The 21,691-nt window shown below is 38.1% G+C and overlaps 1 protein-coding gene across 1 annotated transcript in view; it reads left to right on the forward strand.

Annotated features, from left to right (window-relative positions):
* Nucleotides 1-21,691, forward strand: part of LOC122808387 (alpha-tectorin-like) — a 161,329-nt gene that overhangs the window by 94,306 nt on the left and 45,332 nt on the right. Inside the window, exons 8-9 of the mRNA XM_044079353.1 lie at nucleotides 8,618-9,191; nucleotides 10,911-11,512. Of these exons, the coding sequence (XP_043935288.1) occupies nucleotides 8,618-9,191; nucleotides 10,911-11,512 (1,176 nt within the window). The remainder of the gene's footprint in view (nucleotides 1-8,617; nucleotides 9,192-10,910; nucleotides 11,513-21,691) is intronic.

Here is a 21,691-nt window from a genome sequence, read left to right on the forward strand (position 1 = left end):
TGTGGTTTGTGTAACTATTTTGTCTAATGAAGTTTGAGCACAGTCTCAAACGAAAAGCACTTAACAGTATTAAAGGATATTTTTTCGTTTGTTGGTGTGTGCTACTTTGCTTGCCTCCATCCGCTCTTGTGGATTTTCAGTTTGTTTTTCTTGCCTTCGTGTTGAATCAGTTTGTTTATGGCATCTGGATTAGAGGTGAGTATTGGTGGCACCTCCTTGGATAATACGCCAGAAATTCTCCATAATGGAGTTAATTCACCCGATCCACCTTTGCTACCAGATTCTGGCTCTTTGAACAATATTGTATTTAATTCCTTAACTACGAAGTTGGAGTTATTGCTCAAAAGGATGGATAGATTGGAGCATCAGCACCGTTCCAACAATATTCCACCACCACCTCAACTGCTGCTGCAAACGGGACTGGTTTGTCCTCCTGCCAGGTCCGTTTCCAGTAATTCAATACGATCTTCACTTAGTTCAGCATTCTTGGAATGCGGGCAGAGGAGTATTCCGGCCGACCCTGGTGTTTTAAATGAAGCAGCACCCGAACACCCAGTGGGAACACAACAACAAGGTAACTTTAATCATTAAGTCACTTTTGCTAATATGCTTACACAAGGCTCAGCCTCTTCAGCACTACCGGTAACCGCTCCACAGTTGCAGTCTGCTGCACCTGCAGTTTCATCGTCAGCGGGTTCACACTTACAGTCTGCGGTCCCTGCAGCACCGAAAGACTTTTCAAATTCACCTAGCATTTTGAATTGGATGGCGGACAACTTCACTTTTTCTTCTCAAGCTTGTTTGGCAATCCATGTCACACCTGAAGCTGAGAGCTCTGATATTTCAGCTAATTTAAAATCACTCGACAATTTCTTAGTCAAATTAAAGAAAACACAGTTGGAAGTCTCTTACCTCCGTGAATGCCTTGCCCGTAAAATTGTACCAAAAGGCTTGAGATATTATCAGTACCCCACCGGGCTGAAGGCTAATTCCAGCTTTCACAAGGAATTGATTGAGTTATTTGACCGACAGGGTTTTGAGCTGTTGGAAGTTATGATTAAACATTATTCCCTGTCAGTCAATTCACTCAGTAAACAGGTGGTTGAATTTGATGAACAGATTAGGCATGACAAAGAGTTCTCCCGTTACAAATTTGATTACAACCGAGTCTTCTCTAGTTTAGATCAATATTTAGTGAAACTTAAAAACAACAAGATCATGAAATTGGACAGAGATACTAAAGCTTATAATGGGGGTATGGCATATCCTCCACCATCAGCAGCACAAGTCTGGCATGGTTTCAAGTCTGTCAACCCATCTACAGTTACTAGATCTCCAGTGTTAGACTCGAGTGTTAATCACTCGGACTCTCAACAATTGCAAAAAGCACCTCTTCCTAACAGCGTCTCAGTTAATGGTTCGGTTGCACAACCTGAATTGAGACGAAGTGAGAGACTACAAAATAGCAACAAGTTGGGGCAGACTAATGAGAATGCATATAATGCTAATTTTTTAGGGGCAAGACCAAAACAACCTTCAACAACGTCTTCGTGACCGTCTGTATGAACATATCTACGCAATACAGAAGAATAAACTGATAATGCTTTGGCTAAGCATGTCAGTCTTAGCCCCGACCATAAATTCAAATTTATAATAATTGACCAGATTAGTGAAGATCCTAGGGGTGGCCCCACCCCATTTAAGTTGGAAGAACTGGAACTTATGTGGCAAGTTAGATTAAACACATATAATACCCCTGGACTTAATGAATGCTGCTCTATCATTTGCATTTTAAAACTTAAAAGTTTATTAAGATAGTTTCATGTTCTTTTATATGTATACATTTCTTACATAGTTTTTTATTCAGTTTTTTTATACATTTTCCACACATATTCTTTTATTTGTGAGGATTTATTTAATTAATATTTTGAATGGTTACATTTTACTTATGCAACAGTTGAAGGTGGTTTGTTGGTTTAAATTTGAATTGAGCATTTTTTATGCTTTTATGTTTTAAATGCTTTCAAATGCTCTTTAATAGTTCTTAATTGTTTAATTGATTTATTGCCCATTGAGCTGTAAATTTACTCAGTATTTATACTTGCGGTTTGTGTAACTATTTTGTCTGATGAAGTTTGAGCACAGTCTCAAACGAAAAGCGCTTAACAGTATTAAAGGATATTTTTTCGTTTGTTGGTTTGTGCTACTTTGCTTGCCTCCATCTGCTCTTGTGGATTTTCAGTTTGTTTTTATGATATTAGTTTATATAGATATAATTTTCACATTTGTCTAACTATCTCAACAACCAAGTAACACAAGCAGAACTCCTTAGCCTCATATGAAAGCTTTCAGCTAGATGAATAAAATGCTGGTGATACTATGTATAACTTGAGTGGTTGCTGAGATATTGTAAGTTGTTTATAAAATATTACAAATGTAATGGCTACTGTGTTTACTGTAACTTATAATATTCATTTTAAGACCTAGATCCTAAAGAATACTACCACTGCAAAAACAGTTTGTGTTGAAGAGTTTGACATTAATACTAATTTTGTAATCCTTATGGTTCCAGAGATATGAGCATTTGTTTGAAATGTGAGGACAGAATTTGATTCTGTGAAAATGCTTAGGCTCCACCCAGTGTAAGTTACACTGCAAACTTCCTGAGCTCCATTGGGACCATGGGACATATGCAAATAACTGTAGCTTACTGCTTCTCTGTGTCTCTCTCTCTCTCTCTCTCTCTCTCTTTTTTTTCTATTGTTTCTTTTTTCTTCTTTGTGAATTATTTCACCCTGACAGTACTTGCAAGTGGCAATTTGTGATCAATGTACCACTCCAATAAACAAATGTAAATTTAAATAAATCAGACTATTTTAAAGGCTATTTTTTTCAAACAAATATCAGAAGGCAGGGAAGCTCATTCTAAAGTTTACTTTAGAATACATTATAGCCTGCATCTCAATATCTATTTTCATATTCAGTATGTAGAGTGGTCTTCCAACAGACGGTCTGAATTCCTCTTCAGCATTACAGCACTAAGAGTATTGGCTGGAAAAGGACACTTATGTGAATACAGAAGCTTATGTGAAAGTTAGTTAACAGATGTGTTGTGTATAGGAGAGAAGAAAGTAATTATATGTTTGGATTAGATAGTGAAGTATTTCATGGGAAGAACATATTAACACTGTAGATTCTAATTTTGCCTTGTTTCTGGCTATGACACGTTTCTTATTTACCTCAGAGACATAGTTTTCAATGGTCCTCAGTTCCACTGGTGGACAAGGGTGGACATATATCATTCTTATCCTTTGGAACTACAGGAACCACCTTCTGGACTTATTCAGGCTCCACCCACCATGCAAGGTGTTTGGCTCTACAGCTGCCTAGTCAATGTCCTTTTCTTTTTGGGTCTCACTAGCTCTGGTGAAATCCTGCAGCAGGGAGGCCTTATACATTTTTTATTTATTTATTTAACATTTTTTTACCATGAAAGTCAAACTTTGAACAAAGCCAATTTTCAACAGAGGCCCAGGGAGAAATATTTCAGATGCATGTCTTTGTAATGTGGAAAGAAACCTGAGCATCCGGAGGAAACCCACACAAACACAGGGAGGACATGCAGACTCCACACAAAAGGCCCTCCAGCCAAGAATCAGAGGTGACAATGCTACCACTGCACCATTGCGCCATCCAATGCATTCATGAGGGAGCTGTTCTCTATGGCGAAAGAGAAATAACTTTTATTTTCACATCATCCTGGCTGGGGATATCTGGGATGTTCATGATAGTCTAGAGTAAGTTATATCCCTATTCCCTGCTGGGATAGAAGATGGTTGTTTAGGAATGGATGTTTTAGCAGGCCTCTTGGTGTTGGCGGCCATTATCTTTACTCAGTGCACTTTCCCACTGGGGGCCTTGAACTTCTCATTCAACATGCATGCCTGTCTGCAATACAGCCCTCTGGCTTTGCAGTTTTGGAATTCATCCTAGAATAATTTCCCTTCTATTGACTCTGTTTTATCTGGGAATGCCGATTATTTGACATATGCTAGCAGGTGGCCTCCCTAACTCAGAAGAGTCACCCCTTCACCGTTCTCCTATTTCTTTAGAAGAGCTTTCTGTTCTTGTATAGGTCATTCTTCCTAGTCCTGTGCAGGTGGCAAAAACCTCAGGTGCAGCATCTCTCATTTTTGACGGTAGCATTGTCCTCTGGAGGGTAAGTTACTTTCCCTCTGGGGCACTGCTGGATCAAAGTGTGCTTGTGTAATAAATCATCTAGGCATAACTCATCTGAATTCATGCTATTTAAGCATACCAGGATGAGCTACATCCACTGTCTGCCAACAAACTGTACTGTTTTGTTAATTCTGTTTATGGGGTGGTGATGTCCCCCTAACTAAGGTGCAGGGGTTCTGGGAGGAGCCAGTCATCTTATGGAATTAAGGAAAAATACAGATCATAACCAGAAAAACATCAGGGTGCTTCTCAAAAATAAAGAGGATGATCTCAGTATGAAACATTGTTCTGATTAAAAAACAGAGCAGAAACATGTCACTCAAACTGAAACCATTATCATTTCTACAAGGAAATGTCTTTAATATTGACAAGATTAGCTGGGCATATGCAGTTAATTACCTTGCATAACATACTTTTGCAAATCACTTAGCTCTCCAAGCATCTGATATAATATACATTTGCTGCCCAGACTACAGACTAATCTGCCCATCTTGGAGTAGGTTGCTACTAGTGCTCACTGGGTCTGCCCTTCATGGGTTTGAATACAACATTCTTTTGGGACCATAGTGCTCCTCTCCCAGACAGGTCTGCAAAAATGTAATGAGGGCTTCCTAAATGGTGTAATCCCCAATACCTCAATACTCCTTCTGCAGAGGGGGTTTACTGCTTGGGATTGAAACCAACTATAGACTTCATCAAAGAGGGTCCTTAATGCTAAATATAGCAGATTATTTCTAAATGTATCATTAACCTATGAAAAGGACACTTCTTGATGGCTCAGAGATGACTTCTCTGTCAACTTGTGGCTGAAAGTTCCATTTGAACAGCCAAGGCCCTAAAACTTCTTAGTAGTGGCATGAAACTCTTTATTGTTGTTCTTGTTTTTAGGCATATGCTTGCTGGTGGCAAGGTGTTAAACCACTGAGTATAGGGGAAACAAAGTTTTTTGTGGTCAGCATCTTATCCTTCATAGTGTACATTCCCATGGTTATGCATCTGTCCCAGAGGGTGGAACTTCTGGAAGAAAGTTGGGAAGTACTGACTGGTGAAAATGATAAGCTATTCACAGGCCCCCATCAAGGAGGGTCCTTTTTGTGGCTCAAGTCACACAGTAAAAATGCATCTGCTATTTATAAGCTACCTTGCCTACTGTTTTAGCTTTTGTACTTACATAGCTAGCAGCTGCTGAGAGATTACATTTGCTTATATATTATACTTCCTTCCACTAGTGATTTGTCTAAAGCCCATCTATTCACTAGCCATGGCTTGGAAAAGTAAACATAACCTTGTACTGGGTGAAGCTGAGGTCACATGGTTAACCTAGCTCAAGAACCAACATAATCCAGTCTTATTTAGTGTGAGAATGCCTTCCTTTCCATAAGAGATGTGCAGAAAAAGGTGGATAAGGACAGTCAGTAATAGTAGTAGACCCTGCTCCCCAGGGTAATAAGTAAATACTGCATTATCGGCTGCATGATAGTACCAAGCAAGGAAAACGTGCAGTAAACAATGGTCCACCACATGCAGAAATGTTATACAAACAATTGTTAATAGGTATATGCAGAACTCTGTGTATAAGAAGAGAGGAGTAAACAGGGGATGTAAGAAATGCATTGAATACATATACATGTGCTGCCTGTGATAACAAGTTCTTTCATTAGACTAGTATGCAATGCTTATTGGTCAAAGCATGTGAGAATGATGGCACTGTCTCAAAAATAACCACCTTGTTATGTATTTCAGTAGTGAAGCCACTAACTTATGCACCACAAAGGTCAGGTTGACCTGAGTTTGACCTGACTCCTCTTTACTCCTGTTGCAGTAAAGGCAAGCTGCAGCTTGCCTTTGGTCTTTCAGGATCATGGCTGCTTCTAACAACAGTTAAACAAGGCAGTAAAATATACTTTATTCTATGACTGCCTTTGGTGTCATCCCTATTAGTTTCATTACCTTCTTTATTTTCATATTTGGAGACATTTTAGAATATCTTTTACTGTAAAAGTTAATGTCTGCATTCCCAATTTAAGTACTTATGTGGTTTAATCATAGTACTTATCATTCAGTGAACATGGAACAACAAGACATGCTCAGGATCTTTGTTTTTGACTTGTCCCTTCTGTACAGCCACCTCATTACTTTATCACATTTTATCTATTTTTTTCTTTCAACTCTGAAAATACATTAACTCTTTATGGTCTGCTGCTTTTTTGCATGTTTCTGCTTTTTGTGTCTGATTGTTTCCCTTGCCTTTTTCTGCTCTTGTTGATACAGCTGCCTAATATTCTTCTTGTCTGGTTTATATTTACTTAAATAACTACTCAAACAAAAACAGTAAATCTGTACTTAAAATATGATAAGTCCACAACAAACAGCAAAATAAAACTAAGCAAAATTTATTAAAAAACATCATCAGTTCAGTAAGCACTTTCATCTCCTTATATGAGACTTCTTCAGACCGAATAATCTACCACTACATTGTTGTTTATCTAAAGAAGAAAGGGTTAAAACATTAATGTGCTTGAAAAGGGGTGTTTTCTATATGACTATGTGTGTATTTAAATGTGTTTTTAACATTACATTATTCAGTCTGAAGAAGTCTCATATAAGGAAACAAACGCGCTCACTAAACTGATGTTTTTTTAATAAATTTTGCATGGTTTTATTTTGCTGTTTTTGTGGACTTTCTTAAACAATTAGCTGTTTTCCCTTCTGTGATCACAGCTTTTTGAGTATGTATTTGCCCATCTATGTAGTCTATTTCCTTTATTGTAGCTCATTTTATATCACTCATTGTTCAGGTATAACACTCATCACTCCTCATGTATTAGCAGTTTCCTATTTATTTCATTTTAAATAGCCCTTTTTCCATGGGTAAGTATAAATCAAGATGACTGTCAGTGCTAGAGTAATAAATGATGGCCTTGCTACACAACACACATCAGTTATATGACTTATGTTTAGTATGGCTCATATTATTAAGTGATTCAAGTTGTTGTGTCTTTCGGCTTTTCCTGGTTAGGGGTCGCCACAGCGGAACTCCGGTCCGCTAATGATTGGCAGTTGATTTTTATGTGCTGAGTTGCCGGCCCTAATGCACAACCTTCAACGAATATACGCCCATTCACGCATGTCTCCACAGAAGACAGTCTAGCTGAGAATCGAACGGGACAACGTCTTGCTGTGAGGTGACAATGCTACCACAGCACCACCACCGCGGATTATTATTAAGTGTAAAAATCAGTATATAATATAGCAATAACCCATGCCTGGGTGTGGGTAATGCTGGATTTACCCATGGTTGGTGTGGTTTGGTCACGAGGGCGAAGCCCGAGTGGCCAAACAAAGCCAACCGTGGGTAAATTCAGCATTACCCACACCCAGAAGTGGGTTATTGCTATTATACAATGACATTATTTAAGAAAAAAATAATTACTTTTCTTAAATAATGGCATTGTATAATGCCTCCTTGCTGCCCTTCCACAGCTGTCTGGTATTCTGCGGCAGTTCTGATGTACTGCGCATGCGCATGCCTACGCAGTACATCAGAGCTGTGGGCAAAAGCAACGGAGAAAGCAAGATCTCCGTTGCTTTTTAAAAACTGTTTCTCTGTGTTAAATGAGTTTAACTTAGCCAGACAGCTTTAAAAAAAGCAACGGAGAATATCCGTTGCTTTTTTAAAGCTGTCTGGCTATGTTAAACCCATTTAACATAGCGAGACAGTTTAGAAAAAAGCAAGATCTCCGATGCTTTTTAAAAACTGTTTTGCTATGTTAAATGAGTTTAACATAGTGAGACAGCTTTAAAAAAAGCAACGGAGAATCTCCGTTGCTTTTTTAAAGCTGTCTCGCTATGTTAAACTCATTTAACATAGCGAGACAGTGTGAAGCAATGGAGATCTTGCATTCTCCATTGCTGTAAAAAAAAGAGTTAAAGTAATGGAAAAAGTCCGGGCGACAGGACCTTTTTCCAGTACTATAACTCTGATTTACAACGTGCACACTGACCAATCAGCATGCACGTTTTTGAATATTTAATGGGGGGGTCGTTGTATAATGAGCTGTAATCAGATCCACAAGATGCAAAAAGATACCCAGTACAGGAATATTATATGTAATTCAATAGTGCTAAGTACAGGCAAACCATTTTCATTTTTCTGAGATCCTTACTGCTGAAATATACTAGTCACAGAATGTCTGCTAGTAATTCAAAGATAAAATTACATAAAAGTAATCCATTTTGCCTGTATATCTTAAATGCATGCCCCATGTAAAGTATAAATGTAAAGCAAGTCTGTTTCATATTGTCATGAGTAATACATTTTATAATATTGTTTTAGTGTAACAGTTGATTCTAGCCAATAACTCCGCTATCTTCACAGGTAAACAATGTGATGTCATTACTCCCGTTATCTCTTGTGGATGGGAAAATCAAAGTATTTAAAAGCGGCTTTTCGATTACAGTCAGTACAAATTTTGGATTGGTTGTTAGCTATGATGGATATCACTTCACCACCATCTCTATCCCTATGAGTTACTATAACTCTACTTGTGGATTGTGTGGCACTTTAACTGATGACCCATTTGATGATTTCTTGACATCTGAGGGAGTATTGTCATTAACAGACCTTGAATTTGTCAACAGCTGGATGGTTCAAGATAATGATATTCATTGTGGAGATGAGCATGATGAAGATTACAGTTTTGCCTGCAGTGCTGAAGACTATGCACGTTTTTCCGGAAATGCCTACTGTGGTATTATAATCAGTCCTGAGGGGCCATTTAACATGTGCAAACATCAACTCCCTTCCCAGAGTTTCTTGGATAGCTGTATATATGATCTCTGTGCAGATGGTGGCTACTTACCAACTTTGTGTCAAGCTTTGAGCTCTTATGCAGCAAGGTGTGAAGCAGAAGGAATGCCTCCAAAAACCTGGCGAAAAAAAGGGTTCTGTGGTAAGAATTTCACAATCACCATTTTTCAACCAATTAAAAATTACCTACAGTCAGTTATGATTTAATTCAATTGCTTGTTTGTTGTATTGTTTATAAATATCACACTGTTCTGGGATATATACATGCTGAAAGAGATTCTTAGGATCAGATGTTTACCTTTCTTGTGTTATCTTGGTAGCCATTTACATCTAGGAAAATGTAATATTTTCTTATAGGTTAGATCCTGTTTTCCTGTATTTTTCAAGAATTATTACTCCAAGGGAATAGAATCATCACAAAATTATACAGTGGTTACTGTGTGTTGAGGATGGTAAAATGATCATTTGTACAGCTGAGAATTAAAGATTATAGTATCCATGCTAATTTTTCATTTTCTTTTAAAGTTTCAAAGTTCAGCTTACAGTCTCACGGCTGTTCAAGGACCATTATAGGGTGTGCCCATTATTGCAATGGGTATATTAAGACATGTAAAGTATGAGTCAAGTTATTTTTTTTAAGATTAACTGAAGTGGCCTGCCTAATCTTCCTAGGAATCAGAAAGAAGAGACACCTCTAAAGGAAGCCTTACTTCGGAGAACCAGGTGCAAACAGAACAAAAAGTAGCTTCCACCAAAGCGAAATTGTAGTTAAAATCACTTCCTTTAATAAAACTTTAAAACCACAAGCTGCATGAATATTTCAGTCACAGGTCTAGACAGGATAAGCACTTTCAGTAAGATACCTTCATCAGATCCTATTGTGCTGACCCAACTCTGATTAATTTAAATAGCAAGTAACCAATCATAGGCTAAACAGCTCCATGTCAATTTCAGTTTATTAAAACCAATGGGAGCCACTCTTAGCATACACACCCTCTTCTACACCATCATTAGCATTCTATTACTTATTTTTCTTCAAACTTCTCTCTTTTAAAATAGATTTGAGTGGAATAACCTGATTCATACCTGGTGGCTGATTCACTCTCAAGTTCATGATCCATTTTGTTTCTTCTTTTTCTGTTTTGTTAAATAAATCTCCTCCATGAATGTCATCACTTACATGAGAAATGCCCATAAATTTAAATGAATGTTCTGGATTATCCTATGCCTAGACAGAACATGTTGGATGAATGAATGAATAAATAACTGCAGAATGGATGAATAACTGCAAAAAAAAAAAAAAACTCAGCAGTAAGACAGACTGTGAAAAAAGGGGAGGTAAATTTGGTTTTGTCATTCCATCATTTCACTACATTGTACATAGATATGTCCATCATTCTCACTTTCTTCTGTTTTATCATTTATTGCTTCTTAAATCTTTTATTCCTATGTATAACTAAACTGCTTTTTTTTAATATTTTGATGTATTTTTTATTCCTTATTTTTTTCATGTATACTGGTATCACTATTTGAACTTTTAAATGTATGTTATTTATTGTTTGTTACTCAGGCCAAAGGGCAAAACAATAACAAAAAAAGACACAAATGCACATAGGATTTTACACAGACAAATGCAATTAGCAATAGCCAAACTGCCACCAGTTTTGTATATGATGCTAAAGGTAATAATTTTCTTCATAATGTGAATAAATCGATCAGAGGTTTGGATGACATCGAGATTCTTAAAAGCAGATATATTTAACACTTTCTGGGTAATTTAGAAGTAACATGAACTATCTGTATATTTGTACTAACCACTTGTCATCAACTAACACTCTCTGTTCTCTGTTATACTGACCAGAAATCAACTGCCCAGAGAACAGTCATTATGAATCCTGTGGCACCGCATGTCCTGCCAGCTGTGTAGATTCTACAGCCCCTTTGTTCTGTAACAAACCATGCAGAGAGAGCTGCATTTGTAATGATGGCTATATCCTCAGTGGAGGAAAGTGTGTCGCCCTAAGTCAGTGTGGGTGCCAATTTCAAGGGCATTACTACAGTGTTGGAACAGAAGTGATACTCACAGAAACTTGCAGTAAGAAGTGCATATGCAGAAATGCAACTTCAGAAATGAAATGTCAAGATTATGGATGTACAAATGCCTATGAGGAATGCAGAATTGTAAATGGCATCCGTGGTTGCTACCCTACTCAGTATGGCACTTGTTGGGTCTCGGGTGACCCTCACTATTACACATTTGATGGACTTCCTTTTGATTTCCAAGGAACATGTAGTTATATACTCACTAAGTACTGTGGAAAGTCAAGTAGTCTTGTGGACTTCAGTGTTAAAGTGGAAAACGAAAACAGAGGCACTCCTCTTGTATCTTGGACACGTCTAGTGGAAGTTAATGTCTATAATCATCACATTGTGATATCTATGAAGTACCGTGGGAAGGTCCAGGTAAGTAAAGATATGTTCACAAATGGATATTATTAGAAAAGAGCAAGCGAATCAGAAAACAGTTAATGTGCCTTACAGAATATATAAATTATAACAGTATTTACTGCTGTTTCAGAACAATTATAGCACTTAACAGCCTGAACTTACTTTTGCTTCCAATGTACTGCAGAAGCAACTTATAATGTGTAATAATTTAATGAAGTTTGATATGAGTATGCAACATAAGCAAAGACTAAATAGTGCAAGAATAAAAAGTTGTGCCATGAGGACACACACAGTAAAGAAATATAATTAATAAGTAATGCAGGTCTGTCCTAAGCATGATGAACAGTCTGCACGTTCGTTTGAACTTGGTGACATCTGTCATGCTACCAGCTCTTTGTTTCATATCCAACTATAAACAATACATTGATGTAAATAAGGTTTATATGACAACATAGACAACCTTTCATTAAAAAATTGTATCTTGACTCAATTACATCTGAAGTTCTTATTTTAACATACACAAATTGGAAATGGGAAAATTAAATATATTATGCTCTAATTTAAAAAGTGAATTAATCCATTTTCTATTCACAAGTAATCTAGAAAATGTTGCAATGAAGTGGATTTATAAAAATTATCATTTTTCAAAAATAAAAAAAAATAAACCAGCTGCAGAGTAGCATACAAAGACAGAGCTCACCAGGTGACCCAAGTTCAGAGAGCAGTTCACGCTTCTTTTAGAGGTAGTGCGGTAGGATAGTAGTGTCTGTTGTAGGGAGAGGAGTAGACACGGGTCACCTAATACTAGAATCCCTCACAGGATAGGAGGCATTGCAAAGGTGCAGTCCTGTGGTGTGTGTGTGTATTTGATGTAAAAAGTTATGCATGCAGTAGATTTTACTTGTGGGTTCCAAGCATCATGCATTTATATGCATTTGTTTGGCAAAAGCTTAGTGGCCCCGCTGGTGACATGGACAGGTCCACCACCTGGGGGGAATATTCCTATATCAGAAATACACTCATGGCAAGGATGCTGGCAAAAACACAAACAATTCTCCTTTCTGCCTGTGTGATGGCACCTCCAGAAGATTTCTACCTCCGTACTACTGGTGGAATGCCTAGTACAGGGGAAAAATTTGGCTGAGTTTAATTGAGGGAGGCCTGATGTTCAGAAAACAGAGGAAAGATATAACAGAAACTAAACAAAACATAGGTAAGTTTGGTATATATTATCATACATTTAATTCCTTCAGTTTTTATGTAAGCAATGCAGGTGCTTGGGTAGATATTTAAGACCAGACACTGGAGGTTTAGGATATGGTATGTCCAGTTAATGACCTTTCTGTCACTGATGATTTAGTTATGCCTAGCAGACTGAATAGGCTGCCACTGAAAGACTTTGGCAGGGTGGCAAAGCTCAAGAGATCCCCATGCACGTGACTAGACCATATTCACCCCCTCCCAATTAATACAACATTTACATTGTGTGGTTACATATAAATTATGCGTTCATTTGCATATTAACTTCGGTGTATTGTCTTGTATGTCCTTTTTTCTTATTGAATTTCATCCTATTATGTTGAATATTTTAAGATATATAAAAATAAAGCATTCATACAGACATGCAACAACACTAATAAACCAAGACTTTAGAGAACAAATTTAACAGTCACCTACTGAATTTAAATAAGATGTCAGTGTAGTCACTTGCTGTGAAGGAACCAGTGGAAATACCTTTATGCTACATGAACTAAAATTAACACAAGTGCATTATACACGCACACACAAATATATAGATTATATATATATATATATATATATAGAGAGAGAGAGAGAGAGAGAGAGAGACTCAAAAGGGATAATTGGCTAGGCTTAAAATGGCTCGCAAGCACAGTTAGCTTAGTACCAACCTATGAACTATGAACCTATAGACAGACATAAAATCACCCAAAGCCCAAAATTCAGCAACTGTCTGCTTAATTGAGACCCATTATATCAACCCTACACTTCAGGTGGGTTCCACGTCACCACAAATGGGAGAAATAGAACTATCCTACCCATATTAAAACCTGCTTTAGAAATGTGCTGAGAATAGATTTCAATAAGTTTGCATCAATCAATGCGAGTCAACATAGTATGCAAGTAATGACCAGATATTTACATATGGTTCACCCAATGTTCATTAATTGCCTGTCTAGTCAAGTCCCATTAAAGCAAATCCTATACATCAATTCCTGTTTCACTGTATCATAAAAGGGACCTGTCTTCCCTTGCATGACCAATGTTAAACACATGTTAAAACTTTTCATGAGAACAAAAGTATGTGTTTTGTTTTATATGCAGGATGTCATGACATCATAAACTTAAAAGTGGGCTTTCTTAATGATGATTTGCAACTAGCGCAGAACTAGTTTGCACATAACTACAGATAATAATAACAATTAATAATAATAATAATAATAATAATAATAATAATAATAATAATAAATTGAGATAAAATGAATGGATATATATTTAATAAGTTAATATTAGTTATAGTAATAATATAAGTTAATATATATTTATCAATTTTTGCAAATATCTACAAGATGTCATAATGAATAGTATTTTTCTTCAGCACACATACATTTTACTGTTAATTTAATTTCAAAGGGCATGCATGGTCACTAAACTGTAAAAGGAGGAAAAGTAACTTGAAGCAAGAGTCAAATGAAGAATTCCAAGGAGGCATTCTACAACTCTTCATTTAGGTGGATAAATAATACTCTTTGCTACTAATATAGGACAGGCTTCCCTAGAAAAACATTACTATAGAAAATAACTATAGATCTTTCTTAGCTGGTGTTAACAGTGTTTTATTAAATAAGAAGCTAATAATAGATACTTTCTCTTCACCATTAATCTGTCTATCATGTTGCTGAAAGATGGCCCCAGACCCCATATCTCTGGCAAGCACTAGCTGAAATTGGCCCAATGAGGACAATTTTCAACTATGTGAAGCTTGCAATACTTATCTAAATATATAGATGGAGGACAGTACACTACTATAGCAATCCTCTGATCAAACCTCTAAGGTCTGATTCTGAGGAAAATTAAAGAATTAATGATCACACAGTCTCCAGCCCTGACATAAACTATAGCAACCTTCTTTTTACACCTCTGAGCAGAGCCAGTTTTAAACTATGACAGACAGAGGTTAAAGATGTGGACCCCACTTAGGCCCTTTTCAAAATCCCCTTATACAGGTGGATTGTGGGGACACCAGACCCCCCAAAGTTTCTTAGGTTCTAGATATTCTGTGATGTGTTTTCTGCAGTATTTTTGAAAGACAATTACTTAACCTTTTTTTGCAAAGTTACTTAATCTTTTTTACTTCTATCAAAAAAGTTATATGTAAGCCCACAATACTGTGTGCATCCACAAACAAAAATCATTGATTTTTATTCACAAATGAATGCACATATTGACTCCATCTTTGACAAGCCATGTCTATCACAAATGCAGACTCATACACATAGACCCACGGGATCACAAACACTCACACTCATAGACACACACACACACACACAAACACACACACACACACACACACACACACACACACACATACACATTCACACACACACTCATGTGCATGCATGTACACACGCACACATACACACACACACACATACACACATACTTATCTCTCATACTGCACACTTACCCATATGCACATTGGAAGAATGGCAGTTTACCTATATTAGAATGTTAGTAGAAAGCTGAGCACCTGGATAAACCCTCACAGAGACAGGGAGTATATGCAGACCACAAAGAAGGCAGTACAGACAAGAAATCAACAAGTGAACCAAGCACTGTGAGATGGCAATGTTTCTCACAATGCCACTGTGCCATGATCAGTTGCTTTCACACATATCATGCTCAGACCAGCAAAGGCAGCCACTTACTGTTTACAGTGTAAATGCACTGCAGCCCCAGCACATACATACTCATAAACACACACATGCACAAGTACACACACATACACACACACACACACACATGTGCAGAAGCATAAGCCATAACGATTGTTTGACTCACACTGATTGTATTACAGTACATTGTCTGACACTGCTCCTGCCACTCCACTTCAGTGACTGTTTAATTGTGATCTAATAGCAGCAGCAGTAAGTCACTTTTATCCACAGACAATTACAGCCACATTATTGGCTGTATACACCTTATATATTGGATTGTGATAAAATGGCCACAGTAAAGGATTCCAGCTTGCTTTACATACATGAACACTAATCCTGCAAAGCCAATTTACTGACTGTTTAACTTGATTAGTATAGCAGGGTCAGTCATTTTCATGCACAGATAGTCACTGTACCAAGCAACTGTAGCTACATTGTTGACTGCATACTCCTCAAATATCTGTAGTAAATAATAATAATAATAACAGCCACAGTAATGAATTTCAGATGTTTCACAGAAACACAAAGTATCCATGGAACAGTATTCCAACTTGTGTTATGCAAATGCACACTAGTCCTACAAAGTCAGGTTAACAGCTTTTAAAATGAGCTAATGACAAAAGGGTCAGTTACTTTCATCCAAAGATATTTACCTTGACCCAGCAGTTATAGACAGATTTTTGACACTATATACCTCAGATGGCTGATTGTGATGCAAATAAAGGTCATAGCAATGTATTTCAACTTTGCTTTATACAAACAGTAGCCACTACAAAGTATCCCATCTTGATTCATTCAAATCTAATTACTCCTGTAAAGACAAAATACTGAGCAAATAGCAGTTATTTTCATCTATAGACAGTCCCAGAACCCATCACTTATAGCTACCTTGTATGTGTAAATCTCAGATGTCAGACTGTAATAAAATAAGCAAATACAATAAAATAAAATAAAACAAGCAACATAGTAATATGTTACATCTCCAGTTCAAACAGTTGCCTACTGAGGGACTACTTCAGTTGGTCAATGAACTAAATTGTTGAAACCAATATAGTCATGACCACATCATCATCAATTTAGTTTGTTGACTGTTTTGACTGAGATCGTGGAACAGTGGGGATCAGGGAGTGTGCCCTTTTCCCCACTGTAGTGCTTTCTCAGAGTTGATATATATATATAATTAGTAGGAAGTGTGAGGACACAGCCCCCCATATAGGGAGTACTGGGAAGCTTGCTTCCCTGCAAAAACATTGTTTAGTTTTGTTTTCCGGTGTTATTTGGGTTGATCAAACTAAATCATTGATCATGTAGTCTCAACCTTGTCAGATTTGGCAATTTAGTCTGTCAGCCAAAGGAAGTATGCCCCCAATGACTATAGCCGAGTACACCAACATTAGTCTTGAATGGCATTCTCTTGCCCACATTGGTTCCTGCTAGGATTAAAAACATGTACCCAAAGGAATGATTACTGCTTCTGTTGTTCTCACCATAACTATCATATCCACATTGGCTTTACCATTAATTTGTAGGCTTTCTGCTTCTTGCCACCCTACAATCTAGACAATGAATCAGGTAAACTGTGGGTGGCATGGAGAGTGTACAGCACCTCTTCTTAGGGAGTTTCAGTTGCAGCTGCTGTGAACAGGGCACTGTGGGTATTTATTTATTTAGTTAGTTATTTTAAAGTTAAAAACACTTCTGCTGTGATACTTTATTTAAAAATAAATATACAAATTAAATAAATAAATGTCAGAAAAATAGTCTCAACTGAGCCATTAGTGGGGGACTTTAGTCCCTCCCCAAAACACACGCACACACACACACACACACACACACACACACACACACACACACACACACACACACACACACACACAATAAATCTGACACTGATGAGCAAGGCTGAGTACTGGAAAAGTGATGTTTTTGAACTATGGTATTCATGAAGATCAAATCAGTCAGTACATAAAGAAATAAGCCTAGACTGTTCAATGGAAGGTCTGATGGGAAAACTGAACATCAAATATGTTAGACACATAGTGCAAAGACAGAATTAATGAGGGAAGACACTGAAAAATATCAATGACAAAAGAAGTAGGGCACAAAGGAGGCTAAGATGGATAAACAGCATCACTTAAATAATGAATATGAATTTTCCAAGAATTTAAAGATACATTTGTAGACTGAGAGGCATAACTTGTTAAAGTCCTTGAAGTCATGAAGAGCATGACTTAATTAAAACACTAAACAATCCCCGGGATTCCTGAAGCTTGCACCATGCGCTAGAATAGCGTGAGCGATCTAGTGCAAAATATGTCCGCCAAGCGATTCAGTTAAGAGCTGTTTCACGTGCACTACCAGCAGCTCCTAGTGCATGTATTCTAATTACCTCATGCGCAGCAGTGTAGCATGCAAATGAAGGTATATAGTGATTCATGAAGTGGTGCAGGTATAGCGTAAGCATGTAGAAATGTAAACCAAAAAAAAAATAGTTTACATTTTGTCAAACATAAAATTGGAGCCATGAAAGCGGACCAAACTTACGTATTATAATGTTAATATATGCCAGTGGCTAAATATATAGCCAATGGCATAAAACAACATGCACAACATATAAAAAAATAACATTTAATGTCATGGCCACACCAATGCAAAGTAAAACCACATTGCATCTGTGCGCAAACGGGATCACAAGGAAAATATATTTAGATGTCATAAAACTGCAATGTAACACAATTCATGATATCCCCATAATAGTCAATGCCATGCTTGCTATACCACAACCATGGCGCAAGGGTTGCTAAGGGTCTGTGACAGTGTTCCCTGTGGTAACTAGGAATTAGCAGTCAATGCCATGCAAATAAGTCAAGTAATACTGAATCGTAAATGCCCCGCCAGCGTAAGGATGTACCAGACGGTGTAGCGGTACAACACTGAGGAGTGGCCTGGAGGTAAACATGACATCAAGAGAGGGGCGCACCACCGTAGCTGTAAGCACATTGGATCATTGCTAATTTGTGTTGCGTGTTGCTAAGCAAAGCCGCAGGATAGGGGTGTGGAAGTAGCCATAGCTTTGCTTAGCTGAGAGCAGACAAGGTAACTGAAAGTTCATGTGAAAGTGGATGAAAATGCGCATGAAACCCGGTAAATGGCTGTGTGCGGCGCGCACCACAGCTGAAACAGGAAGGATACGGTAAGACAATAAGGAAATGCTGCAGCATGGTAATTGGAGTACAAATGAGTAATTAACACCTAGAAACTCACAGTGGGCCATAGACAATAGCTAACAAGGCTGCTAAAAGCTACCTGCAGAACAGGAAAGGGGAGGTGCCGCACAGCAAACAAAAGAGAACTGTCACAGCAGAACAAAGCAAACTTGCAGTAGATCAGCTACATAACACATTTCCCGACACAATCCTGGGTTGTGAAAGTACAAAACAAGAAAGGCGGCAGCTGGATGCATGCCTGACAATGGGAGGGGAACCGGGTTGAAAATTGAAGCAAAGGGCAATAGATGAATCACGGCAGACAAGCGTAAGTCAACACCAAAGGCCCCACAATAGCAGTACCTGCTGTAAAACCAATAATTAAGATACCCTGCAGCTGGAATAGCACAAACACACCCAATTACATCAGCATCATCCATTGCACAATAGTATAAGGTGTGAAAGCCCCACACACACACTTGTGTATTCCCAGACACTCTGCACCATTGGTGTATACAGACAGGGAACTTTTAATATGTACATGTTAGGGGCCACCATAGCTTTGATTCACCAGCATGTGTTGGAGACTGACAGTGGAGTGGATGATGATGCTGACAATCATCTCAGGCACCAGAGGAGGAGAAGAGTGTTCAGACCAAGGGTAACCTACCAGGGGCTACATGATCTGGAGATAGTAGAGTGTTACAGGGTGGAAAGGGACATCATACATAAATAAATCATATATAAAATATATATATACATCATCATATATATATATATATATATATATATATATATATATATATATATAGAGAGAGAGAGAGAGAGAGAGAGATATGTTGATATATGGGGATATACATATATATGTAGATATATAGATAAGTTAACAACATCTACATAACCATGGAGGTACATATAAATGGGATACCTACCACATACCAACTGCCTTACATACCGACGCACATAATCCCGAGGCTTAAGATCCAAATGAACATAGTACCGAAACACCAGATGCGTGAGGTGTAAAATCACGATGTTAATGGACAGTTAGTCAGTGCTTCTGGTGTTGCGGTTCAGGTAGGTTACTGTGTGGAAGTGTGTTTCTTAGGGCCGTAGTGTGTGCAAGTGTGTGTTCTGTGTGTGGTGTGTGTCCCTGGGGGACTGTAATGTGTGGGTGTGGGTTAGCTTTGTGCATCTGTTTGCACGACCTAGGAGGTAGCATATTAAAGTAGGGGGTGGTGTGGTGGGTGCAGACATCTACATGAGGGGTGTTGGGGGGCTTCGCCACCTGCTCATACGTAGTGTAGGATGGTTTGTTTGGATGTGTTGGGTAGCAGTGTGTCTGTGTGTGCGTGTGTGTGTTCCATGTTCATGTTACTTTCACGAGTTACTGTCGCTGTCAGTAATGTGGGGTATGGGAGTCTGGTTCTGGTACTGTATGCGTCGGAACTCTGTGGTTTCGGGATTCCATAGGTCTCCCGTATACAGCAGTTGAAGTGTTCATATATGTGTATAACATGGACCATAGCAATCGCACATTCCACCACTACCAACCTTTATGAACAAAGGATATGGAGAGTATATGCCTTACAAATATGTGCTATGGACATGAGCCAATGATAGTGTTACCACCTGTCCCACTTTGCGAGGGACACTCCCTCTTTGGGTGGTTCTGTCCTGAACAAATATATTAAACGTGGCAAATGTCCTGGGATTGTAGGACATAATTATGTCCCATATGTACTGTAAATTTGCATACAATAGTTATTTCTGTATCTAAAATACCTACATATTACAGGAAACAGGATAAGCAACTAAACTGCTACAAGAATAAGCTTATATTCAGGCAAGAAAGGAAAGTTCTGTCCCTTGTACTAACTGTGGGTTTGTGTCAGCCTGTAAAATCTGATGTGTGTCCAGAAAAGGTCCCACTATGGCCATATGAAAAGGTGGCAACCCTAGCCAAAGAGGGTCAGTCACCAACACAACTACAATGACTGCAAATACCTATGACAGAAATACACAGCTTTCATGTAGCAACACTTTATTACATTCAGATGTATTACCAAAGGGATTCAAGGACTAACATCACTTGCATGCTATACAGGAACCACATAACAGTGCCTTAATGAATCAACCTGCAATTACCATTGTATTAGTCCACAAAAGAATATGTGTTCAAACAGGGAAGGAACCCTTACGCACATAGCGATTATGTATAAAAGCAGTTCCTACACACCTGCATCTGCTATGCACACCCACCATCACCCCCATACCCAAACATATCACAATACAAACTGTAATAGCATCACAAATCATTCACTCACTGTACGACATCTGCAGAAGCCTTAACATACCTTGTCAGAGACACACTAACATGGCCCTATGTGAAATAGCTGCTGTTATACAATGGAACAGCTGCTGATGTTACAGGGTTTGTTTGCACTAATCCCGTTTCAGAGGATTGTGTGTACACTGGGATGTGTTAGCAGTTAGTGAGCAACAGCACAGTATGCTACACTTGTACACCAAATCAAGGATGTCTGGTGAGCACACTGTACACCACATAACAGTTCATGCATAGTCATACGGCCTTCAGCTGGCCAAACTCACATGTAGAACTAAATTGTCTAGCCATTACACACAGTTCATGGGAGTCATGAAGCTAATATATCTCTGTGTGTCTCCATATAGCTGTTGAAATATATCGCAAACAACACATCCAGGCCATCTTCCTCGAAAGTAAGGCAAATGGACAACATCCAAAAGGAGTACTCAGTTATACACCACTATTGCCATGGTATTGACTAATGGAGTAGCTGCACAGCTGATGTGCATCTAATTAACTACTTTGGAACAGCAATTGGTGGACAGGATACCACATGTTACTGATATGTAACTAGAAAAGGATGTGTTATCACAGATTCAAACCATCCGTATATACCAGCGGAACGTTACAAAGAACATTGAAACACAAACTAAAAAGGATTGAATCAACAGTTAACGACACCTAGGGTTACTAATAAGATATG

This window comes from Protopterus annectens, chromosome 8.part0 (genome assembly GCF_019279795.1).
Source record: "Protopterus annectens isolate FY-2018-M chromosome 8.part0, PAN1.0, whole genome shotgun sequence".
In the NCBI taxonomy this organism is placed as follows: Eukaryota; Metazoa; Chordata; order Ceratodontiformes; family Protopteridae; genus Protopterus; species Protopterus annectens.